The following is a 10,684-nucleotide window of genomic DNA, read 5'->3' as shown; positions in this document are numbered from 1 at the left end:
GATCATCACCAAGGAGGAGAGGCGACAAACGGTCTTCACCAAGGAGAAGCAAGGAGAGACGGTCATCACCAAGGAGGAGGAGTAAAGAGAGACAGTCATCTCCAAGAAAGAGGAGTAAAGAGAGACAGTCATCTCCAAGAAGGAGAAGAGCCGACCGACGGTCTTCACCAAGGAGGAGAGACGAGAGACGCTCCTCTGTGAGAAGGAGTCGTGAAAGACGATCGTCCTCAGAGAGTTCCTCCGAGCGGAGGTCGAGCAGTGCAGACAGACTGGTGAAGAAAGTACTGGAAAAATCAGGTTAGTGAAATTTCAAATCTTTCATTTGATCAGCCCCTCTTTAATACAAACTTATCATAGACCATCGTCATTGTATTGAACATTTCTCAGGAACATTGGAAACTTCCCTCTGACTCTCAGTCATCTTTGTCTCTGTAGATGTGAAGTCTCTGTCCAAACCTTCTGACGTGGAGGCTGTGGTTAAAACTTTATTCGCGGAGATAGCCAAGCTGAAGTCCGCGTCATCCTCCTCGTCAACCAAACGAGGAAAGACCTCAAAGTCTACTTCCTCCGCCGGGAGGAAGAGCTCGACCCCCGCTGCCTCGTCTTCATCGTCCGCCTCAAAAGCAAAGAGGACGACAGCGAGGGATGATGTGTGTGTTTTGTGTGTTATTTATATTTCTCTTCCGTAGGAATACGATGGTGTCATCAAGCTGATTAACCCTAAACAATACGTTTATTTTGGTTTGTTTGCAGGATACTAAGCAGAAGACAACTCCTCAGCAGTAAGATATTCTTCTTTTACACAGTTTCAGAGTTACAGGTGCCGGGTTTTCATCTTATTTTGGAAATATATTTATCTGATTCTTCAGCGAGGGCTTGTATATTAAAATAACATACAGGCTGTCTTCACCTCATGACAAAACATTACTGTACAACTCTGTCTGCACCGGTTCTGGATACAATGGCAAACAAACACAACCACATTTGCAATAGTAATGAACTTCAGAAATATCTTTAGTTTCCGTTAAATTATGCAGTCAAAAAAGGAAATATTAACAACGTACACCCGGGCAGATTTTATTTTCTGTATTCGTATTATGTGCATGATATCGTATCAATCATTTTGTTAATTTGGAAACTAAAAAATCCTCCTGCCTTGCTTGGATCTCTTCCGTTTCCAGAGTCGTCACCAAAGACCAAACAGTTGCTGAAGGGTCGACCAAGGAAACCGGGGCAAAGGTCTCGGTGTCAGAAGCAACGAAGGTCTCATCCCAGCAGGTCTCTAAAAAGCCAAGATCCAAGCCAACTAATGTCTCAGAAGTAACGGTCAAAGTGGAAGCAGCCTCATCTTCACAGGAACCCAAAACCCCAGTGGACAACTTGGCTGAAACAAAAGGACGCGATACAAAGGATGCAAAATCGAAGCTGAAGCCCAAAGCAGAAGGTGTCAGTGCCGAGGCAAATCAAGCTGCAGGCGCTGAGCCGATGGAGCTCGGGGAAACAGGAGGTGACGTGGCAGAGTCCCTGGAAATAGAAAGTTGTGCTGAGGGCAAAGAGACAAATGTGGAAGCTGTTTCCGACAAATCCAGTGAGAGTGAACCACCGACCAGTAAAGATGAGACTCCTTCTGTTCAAACAGCTGATGAGAAGTCATCACAGGTCCCAGAACCAGAGTCCACGGACCCGGAGTCCACAGAACGGTCTGTAGCTTCGGCGCTGGGCACCAAGATGGAGGACCCACGACCTCCAAGCCCAACTGAACAGGGGGAGAGAAATACAAAAGGTATGTTGAAGACAATTTAATGAAAGGAGGTTTGTTTTAAAGAGTGAATGTTCTGAGTCAAGCCTCACGTCTTTGTTCCATTGTTTACATTTGGTCGCTCCTCACAGATTTATGGTCGCCCCTAGTGTTCACGTTGCTCTGGACCAGGGTCCGAGGAACCTTTCACACATGTCTGAAAATAACAAAACCTGCTCCTTCTCCTGTGTGTGTGTGATTTGAAGATCCTGAATCTGCGGAGGAGAACCAAAGGGATCCAACATCAGCAGCTGGAACAGGGAGCGAAAAGCCAGCGGCAGCCGCCAGACTCTCTTCAGATGTGGTCCACGCTCTGACCATCGGGGAGAAGTTGGAAGAGCACTTTCATCCGAATAAGATCAGTAAGAAATACGAGGAAAGAGACACAGTTGTCTTCCTGTTATCATAATTCATATTTTCGTCAATCTGAGTTTCTCTTCCTCTTTCTCACAGAGTGCTTGTCTAAAGAGTCTGCCGTGTCACAGGAAGTAAGTTCTTAAGTCATCTCTTAAAATGGGGTTTATTCAGGTACCTCAGCATACATTTCCTCTCCTGTATTTATCTGTCATGATTATGGAAGTAAATAATTGTTCTCAATTTTTTTCAGTGCTGTAGGACGCTGTTGATCTCCAACCTGCCGAAGTTTCACGAGGGCTGCTTCACAGAGGACGACGTGGCCGGTGTGTTCGTTCCTTTTGGATTAGAATCCTGGAGCGAAGAGATCTATGTTGTTCCTCAGGCGCGCGTTGTAAGCACAGATTCATATCTGCATCGTTGTGGTTTTCATCAGTTTCTTCGTGTGATGTTTTTTTGGGGGGATTTCTTTTAAGTTCGGTCCCAGTTTAACAGTAATATAGTACAGTAATATAACTGCTGTTGTACTGTATGTTTGGGTATAATTGATTTGTTTCTGCGTTTCCTCCCAGGCCTTTGTCGTGATGCCGTCAGCGCTTAGTGTAGACAAAGTTCTGTCTGCCAGACCGGATGTCTTTGCTATGAAAGAGAATAGACTGTTGTTGCAGGTCCTGGAACGCAAAGACATGCAACCACTCAATTGTCCGGTAATTATCATCACTGCTTGTTTTTATGCCTCTGTGCCTCTCATCCCAGTACAAACATTCAGCTGGAAATACAGATGAACTGATTGGAACTCACAAGCCCCCTTTTGTTCGTCACAAATGTGTTATCTGAGAAACGCTGAGAGGGAATCATTTAAATTTGGCACAAAGGTTCATTTTGACACCTTCACTGATGTCAAAGGTCACAGGGACCTCATGGGAGTCTGAAAGTGGACTGGGTGGAGGAGGCACACCACCAGAGGGCAGGGATTGTAGTTGACAGGATACATGTCCAGTATATTAATTGCTGCCGAATCTGACATTTCTTCCAGTTTCGGTTTTATACAGCCCTGATGAAGTGGATGGATACTGTAAGTAACACACAAACACACACACATTTAATGCACTTTGAGTTATTAAAAAATAATAATTAACCTCTTGTTTTTGATGCAGCCGACGGATGGTAACGGACACCGAACGGTCTTCATCAGGAACATTTCACCGAGCGAAGCCCGAGACCTCAGAGAGGCTTTGAGAAAAATGGGGTCAATCTCAAACTACCTGCCTCTGCTCAACAAGGTACACAAACCTAGAGACACACAAAGCACTTGTGACTTAACAGGACTTCCTGCTCATTAAATCCACCTGAACATGTTTCAGGTGTTTATTGAATTTGAATCTGGCTTGGAAGCCGATCGTCTTGGAATTTGGTGCAGCCTCCTGAAACAGGCCCCGGGTTACACCCTGGTCCGGCTCAAAGCACCGTACAGCGAACGGACAGCACGCGGTAAGTCTTTTTTCTAAGAAATATATTATATTGTTAGACTTTGATGCGGGCCAATTACAAATGGACGGCGGGCCGCAGTTGGACACCCCTGTTTTAGACTATTCTTCATATTTCTATCAGTCTGCTACTTGACCTGTCTCTGGAAGCTCACCTGCTGATGACGTGTTTTTTTCCTGGGTACCAAACACGACCGTGTTGTCGTTTTGTGAAAATATAGCTGATATTCAACCTTTAAAAGGCCAAAGACTAAAACCAGAATTACACAATAACATTTCCTTGTTGCTAAAGACATGTGCCAGGTTATGGATTTAAATAAGTAAATCTAACGACTCTACATGCTGCACATTTTACGTGACAGTTACAGAATCCCAGGTTAAAGATGCTAAATGTTTGTTTTATTAAAACATAATTTGTTTAACCTCAGCTCCGCCTCCTCATTCACTTACAAAAAGTTATAACAACAGTGTCGTACTTCTACTTTACCAGGGTTAGAAGTATAAACTGTTTTACCACCTGTTTATGGGTTAAAATATTCACCACACTCAACCATTTGTCTATTCTGATAATGATCTTTTAAAAGCAGAACAAGGATGTTTCCTCATTACAGAACGTTTCGTGCGTAGCTTGTTGGATGTGGTCTCTACCAGCATCACAACCACAGAGATCTCACGATTTGCCTAACAACACACCGGTGTCGTCTCTTATCGCTACAAACACAAATAACACAAAGTAATTTGCTTCTTTGGTTTGTCACTTTTCAGAAATATGACTCTTCTGGTTTTTGTTCTTGCAGCGCCAGAACAACCTGTGAAGGCTCTTCCACACAGCAAGGACGCTGCTGCCTGGGCAACTACCCCGTCTCAAAATTATGGCGTTCCACGAGGCAGCTGTTCACCTTTTTGGATCACAATGTCCACCAGTCCCTTTGTGTTCCCTACCATGTGTCCTTGGTTCACGATTCCAAAATATCAGACTGGCAGAGGATATGCCGACATCAATGTAACCACATTTTCTCCATAAATACAACCGATACTCCAGATTTTTTTTTTTTTTCATTTTTAAGTAATTATCCAAAAACTTTCTGTTCTTCTTTTCTCTGTGACTGAACTCTTCTCTATGAACACTGTGTCCTGCAGACGGCCAGCAGTCGACGTACCATGTTCCCCACACTCATGTTGACCGGTTTACCAGAAGGAGGCTACAGGCAGGAGGACGTCGCCATGCTGGTCCGGCCTTATTTCCCCAAACACTTTCGCCACTCTCTGTACTACAACGTGATCGTGCTGACACTGCAGAGGAGGGTGAGGACAAAAGGCTGCAGACGGACAATTGTTCCAGTTGAACTATGTTAAAACATCTTTTCTTTCTTCTCCCCTCCAGGCCTTCGTACATTTCAGGGATTGGACATCGTGCTGCGAATTTGTCAAAGATCACATCAGGAAGCCGGTTTCTGTCCGAGGCATGGTTCTCATGGTCCACTTTCTCCTGGAGGACATGAATCCTGAGTCAAAAGAGGTGTGGACACTGAGGAGAGAGTTAAACAGGACAACATGATCAGAACATCGAGTTTGATCGTCTCTTGTTCCTCACTCAGCCTGGGAACCGTTTCTCAATGAACATTCAAACAGTCTGAACCATTTGGAGAAAAGATGTCGACTGAAACGTGTTTTAACAGCACCTGTGTCTTTTTGCAGGAGCTCATGTACAAATCCTTGATGAAATGGAGCAACTCTGTAAGTTCCTCATCATTTATTTGAATCTAAAATTATTGAATTCCTTGACTCCTTGGTGCTTAACACCACGTTGGTTGTTTTTCAGCGTGTTCCAGATGCCGAGTCTCTGGAGGAGCGGCTGCTCTGTGTGGAGATCTCTCAGACCAGTGTCTACCTCATCAAGATGGTCATGAAAACTGTGGCGTCCTTTGCTAAATTTGTCAGCTTCCTGCCGCTCGCCAACAGGGTACGACAACGACACAACACACAGCTTCAGTTTTCACATTGCGTGTGGAGAGACTGGGGATCGCACATTCTACATTAGTCTGCTGTTGTGTGTAACATCAATTATTTTTGAATGTGACTGTGGGCGGACCATCACAGAAAACCCTGAAATTAACAAATTTATTAAGTTTTTATTGCTGAGTCCTCAATAATTATTTCCCCTACTACTCTGCTGAGAGTCTTTGACCAGGTTTGTCGCATCACTTTCTTCATTTCTTTTCCTCTCTCTCTTTTCACTTTGTCCATGATTCAGATCTATGTGGAGATGGCTGACTCCAGTGGTGCAGCTCAGGTTCTGGAGAAGTACCGGGCTTTTACACCAAGCGCTCAATGTGAGCGACTGATGTTGTAAGTGTCCTCAAATATATTCCTCTCAACAATGTCTTTCATGAAGTTTGGTTCAATATTTGTGAGTTAAAAATGTTTTCAATGCCCTGTTTTCACACCTAAATTGACACCTCTCTATTCCTTCTTACAGTGAAAAAGTCATAGGCTTTCGATCGTGAGTATATCCCTTTTTAATTTATTATTTTTCTACAATGTAACTGTAATTATGTTAATTAAATGAATAGCTGCAGCCTTGAAGGCTCCACAGGACTGGAAAATCGAGGGATGTCTTAACTATTAAAGAAACACAATAAAACCTTAAAGCAATATATTAAGTTATTGAGTAATACAAGTTTTTTTCTGTTTTTAGTCTGAAGAGCTTAGAGAAGCATATTGAATCCTCCAGTGGGGCCTCTACTGAAGCCCGGCCTCCAAAGCCTGAACCAGCCGGTGATGTCCCGATGGAGGACGTTGAGAAACTAGGAGCAGAGATGGCCATCGATTCAACACTTGCCCCAAAGGGAGATGAAGATGTAGATGCTGCCGATGGAGACACTGTCCCAGCTGCTTCCTCCGCCACAAGTCTGCCCAAATCTAACGAGACCACCACAGAACATCCTCCGATCGACCAGGACGCCGTCACGGCCGTGCTGGCAGCGGTTCGCCAGCGCAGACTCGCCCTAGAAAGGACACAGAGAGGAGAGAGAGAGGTGACGCATGGCTTTGTTGACTTTGTAGACACTAACACAAACATCAAATAACACCATGAATAGCATGCTGGTAATTGTTGCTTCTTTAGTCAAATAAATACAACTTTCAGTTAAGGTGTACACACTCTATAAATGAGTGATAGCGGTGTCTCTGTAATTATATGTAACAGTGAAGTGATTTATTTTATTGTTGTTTCAGAGTTCTCTGCGATCACAGAATCAGGATGAAGTTACAGACGTCGTATTTACTTCAGATGATCAACCTTTAAACCTGAGTGACTTTGTCACTGTTGATGAAGTTGGTGAGGATGTGGAAGAAACAAATCCAGCCCATGAAGCTTCAAGGGGCCGAGGAGATGCAAAGAAGAGGAAACGAGAAGAAAAATCAGCTGATGAGCAGATCCCAAAAGATGAAGACCAGCCTCGTAAAGTCTGTAGCAACAAACACAGTAAGGTTACTGAACAAGAAGCCTCTGAGATATTAATAACTACAGAGTCTGAGTCTGACAACAAGAAACCTGACGCGACTTCTAGAAGAGATGATAGATCCTCAAAGAGGAGTGGCCTGAGGACCAGAGCATCCAAAAGTGAAGAGAAGGTCAAATCACCACGAGACTCCAGTGCAAGACTTCCTCAAAGAGACCACGACCCTGAAGAGGAGAAGGTGTCGGAGATGGTCCATTCCACTGAAGAACTGGTTCAAGAAGCGGCCGCCACAGAAAGGACTGATAGAAGAAGGAGTGGAAGAGGAAAGAAAGAGGACAAAATGACTCTGAATCTCACTGAAGCATCTGAAAAAACAGATGAAGCTGAGGAGGCTTCGTATGAAATCTTAGACTCTGTGGAGGACGAGACTGCGACTGAGGAACCGGTCATTATGACGAGATCCACCAGAGGAAGAAGGGGAAGGACGACTCAGAAAGACCAAACAAAAAAAGAGGACACACCGACAAGGAGCAGGCGCACTCCTGCTAAAGAGTCACAGGAAAAAACTCTAGAGATGGAGAAGGAAGCATCTTCGAAGGAGGACTCTCCAACAAAGAAGAGCGACATCACTGTAAGAGAGGAAATAGATGAGGATGCGACCTATGAAATATTAGATTCTGTGGAGGACGAGGTTCTTCAGGATGACCGGCCCCCTACAGGAGGGAAAAGGAAGAGGGGAAGACCAAAGAAAGCTGTTAAATCAACTAGAAAAAAACCTGTAACACTGAAGGGCGACAAAGATGCATCTGAAGAAGAAGCTGGTGAAGAAAAGGTTTCGTGTCAGATTGTAGATTCTGTGGAGGATGAGATGGTTGAAGATCAACCTCCCACAGAAGAGTCCCTCAAAGACAAGGAGGAGGAGCCTGTGCATCAGATTGTAGATTCTGTGGAAGATGATCGAGTTCAGGAAGAGTTGATGACCACTGAGGAGTCAAAAGATGAAACTTGTCCAAAAGAGGAGGAAGCAGCTGTTCAAGAAGATGCACCAACGTGTAGTACCATTGTTCTGGAAGCATCGGAAAAAGTGGTCGCAGAGGATTTAGAAAGTGGAAATGATCCATCTGCTGCAGAAGAGTCTGGTGTGGACGAGAAGGAAAGATCCCTCAAAACAGACATCAAGGAAGAAGACACATCTACAACAAAGTCCCAAGGAGAGGCTGCAACTCCAGCAGAAGAGAAGAACCAACAATCGTCCGGTGAAAGTGACACAACAGCTGTGCAGAGTGCTCTGCTGAACCTGGATGAAGTGAAGGATGAAAAGGACGATTACTCTGAAGACACGGCCGAGGCGGAAGGATTGAGAGAGAGGCAAGCTGCTGCCAAGGAGCAAGAGAGGGAAGCCAGGGAGGAAGATGGAAAGGAGCAGGAGGTGGTGGTGGTGGACTCCACGGAGCTGGTGACTCTGGATGAGGTGGGAGCAGATGAGGCTGGAGAGGAGATCCGGGCCGGAGAGCTGCAGGGTCTCGTCACTCTGGATGAAACCAGAGACCCAGACGAGGGAGAAGTTGAGCAAAGCACGCTGGAGCCCCGCCCCCCCATCAAAGAGGACCACGCAGTGGAGGTAAAGCTCAATTTAACTAAATGTTAATTCAATTTCCACATGGAGGGAAATCACATTTACAGCATAACACAAATTTCTCCTGACTCTTTTAAAACATATACGTATTGGTTTTATGTAGTTTTATTCATTTACATCAATTTACAAATATACAAGACCCTTCCCCAACCTGAGCATATGGCAGCATAAATGGAAATAAATATTACAAAAGTCACAGAAATTGCTAAGATATGATTCCAACATAAATTCAAATACAAAACATTACAATGAAACTCCTAATTTGTTTTAACTAACACCTGACTCCTTTTAGACTTTGGATGAAGCAGTTGACGATGAGGAAGCTGAGAAAACCACAAGTCCTGTTAAACGCAGAATCAATGACGACACAGGTATGTGGAGCCTTTTATAAGTCACAGTGTATGAATTATAGTTTTGAGGAACTTCACTTTTTGTTTCTTTTGTTCCCGGTCGTTTTTCAGAGGAGAGTGGGACGTTTGTGACGGTGGACGAGGTTGAAGAGGAGGGAAAAAAGGAAACTCCCAGAACAAGAGGCCGACCCAAGAAGAGAACCAGGAAGACGCCTGGTAACACAAACATCTCCAACTATCTTTGGATTCATTCATTGTATAATGATGAAGCTCTATGTTGTTTCATTTGTGTTCATTTATTATCTTGTACCACAGTGAGAAAATCTACGAGAGGGAAGAAAGTGGTTGAACAAGTGGAATCCGGCTCTGATGCTCCACCGCCCACTTCTCTCGACGCCTCGTCGTCATTGGACAAAGATCCGTCAACGTTATCAAGAGACCGCCAGCAAGAGATCCAGAAGGCATCGTTAGAAGGAGCAGGCCATTCCTCCATCGATGCTGCCTCTGCTGGGCCGGACCTGCAGCCTGAGGCCCCTGAGAACCAGAGGCTGGACGGAGAGGAGGCGATAGAGGCTTCTTCAGTTCCGAGCAAAAGGAAGAGGGAGCCTGTCGGACCTGAGGCAAAGAGATCTCGTTCTCTCTCTCCGTCCGTGTCAACCGACTTCAAACTGCCACCGTTCAGCCCCAGCAACCCGCTCGGTGAGAAACACACTCGCACTCAATGTCACTTTATATCTATAACGTCAGATTTGAGATCGTTTGTTTTACATTTCTGTTTCTGTTTCCCATCAGGTCCGGAGTTTCTGGTCCCCAAACTGGGTTACTTCTGTAATCTGTGCCACGTTTTCTGCGTGCACGAGAGCAGCGCCAGGGACACGCACTGCAGCAGCCAGACACACTACGACAATCTGCAGGTACGCATGGACACACACACAAAATATAACACAATTAACACGGCCTCACACTGTTTAAGTATTTATCTGGCTTTCTTTTTTCAGAAACACTACGAGAAGCTTCAACCTGAACCATCGAAAGGGTCGACGGGAAATTCTCAAGCTTCCTTTTCTGACTGATCCAGACTCCAGCTGCTGGTCTTTTTTATATAGTTTGTCCCAAGAAGAGACTTTTGGAGTTCTATGGAAGCTGGAACTTTCTTCAAAATCTTTCATTTCACATTGTTCCAGATGATCGGAGGTTTCCCTGGCGCTCTTTTAATTTACATGAAGCTGTTGCACCATTTAACGGCACCTGACAACAGAATTGGCGCCAACCAGCTGTTGATATTTACATCTGTGATGAATTTAAATGCCTATTGATTTACATGTTACATTGCGTTTCTGTTTTGTAAACGGGATTAAAGTTTGGTCATGGTAACCTTGAGTCTTTGACTGATTGAGTTGTGTGACCTGCCGCTCTGGGAAACGTTGGTGACGAGGATTTCTGGGCAAAGAGATGCTTTGTCTTTTACTCTGAAAGTGTTGTTGGAATAATCACAAAAAAAAGGCATAACAAGCGGTCAACTGACTCAATTTCTCGAGCACAATAAAATACATACATTTTCACCAGACCTGTGTTTAATATGTTTATCCACCAAA

General features: G+C 44.5%; 1 protein-coding gene across 1 annotated transcript in view; it reads left to right on the top strand.

Annotated features, from left to right (window-relative positions):
• LOC132996281 (zinc finger protein 638-like) overlaps nt 1-10,463 on the top strand; it is a 15,811-nt gene extending 5,348 nt beyond the window's left edge. Inside the window, exons 5-29 of the mRNA XM_061066625.1 lie at nt 5-297; nt 436-650; nt 754-782; nt 1,182-1,783; nt 2,005-2,160; nt 2,252-2,286; nt 2,406-2,546; nt 2,725-2,859; nt 3,189-3,227; nt 3,310-3,435; nt 3,517-3,643; nt 4,437-4,642; nt 4,780-4,944; nt 5,024-5,158; nt 5,338-5,376; nt 5,462-5,602; nt 5,894-5,988; nt 6,119-6,142; nt 6,338-6,677; nt 6,877-8,724; nt 9,032-9,110; nt 9,201-9,305; nt 9,405-9,788; nt 9,882-10,003; nt 10,088-10,463. Of these exons, the coding sequence (XP_060922608.1) occupies nt 5-297; nt 436-650; nt 754-782; nt 1,182-1,783; nt 2,005-2,160; nt 2,252-2,286; nt 2,406-2,546; nt 2,725-2,859; nt 3,189-3,227; nt 3,310-3,435; nt 3,517-3,643; nt 4,437-4,642; nt 4,780-4,944; nt 5,024-5,158; nt 5,338-5,376; nt 5,462-5,602; nt 5,894-5,988; nt 6,119-6,142; nt 6,338-6,677; nt 6,877-8,724; nt 9,032-9,110; nt 9,201-9,305; nt 9,405-9,788; nt 9,882-10,003; nt 10,088-10,162 (5,656 nt within the window). The 3' untranslated portion in view covers nt 10,163-10,463. The remainder of the gene's footprint in view (nt 1-4; nt 298-435; nt 651-753; nt 783-1,181; nt 1,784-2,004; nt 2,161-2,251; nt 2,287-2,405; nt 2,547-2,724; nt 2,860-3,188; nt 3,228-3,309; nt 3,436-3,516; nt 3,644-4,436; nt 4,643-4,779; nt 4,945-5,023; nt 5,159-5,337; nt 5,377-5,461; nt 5,603-5,893; nt 5,989-6,118; nt 6,143-6,337; nt 6,678-6,876; nt 8,725-9,031; nt 9,111-9,200; nt 9,306-9,404; nt 9,789-9,881; nt 10,004-10,087) is intronic.
• The last annotated feature ends 221 nt before the right edge of the window (nt 10,464-10,684 follow it).

This window comes from Limanda limanda, chromosome 22, assembly GCF_963576545.1.
Source record: "Limanda limanda chromosome 22, fLimLim1.1, whole genome shotgun sequence".
Classification (NCBI taxonomy): domain Eukaryota; kingdom Metazoa; phylum Chordata; class Actinopteri; order Pleuronectiformes; family Pleuronectidae; genus Limanda; species Limanda limanda.
The sequence above is the reverse complement of the archived record's forward strand: the minus strand, read 5'-3'. Positions and strand labels throughout refer to the sequence as shown.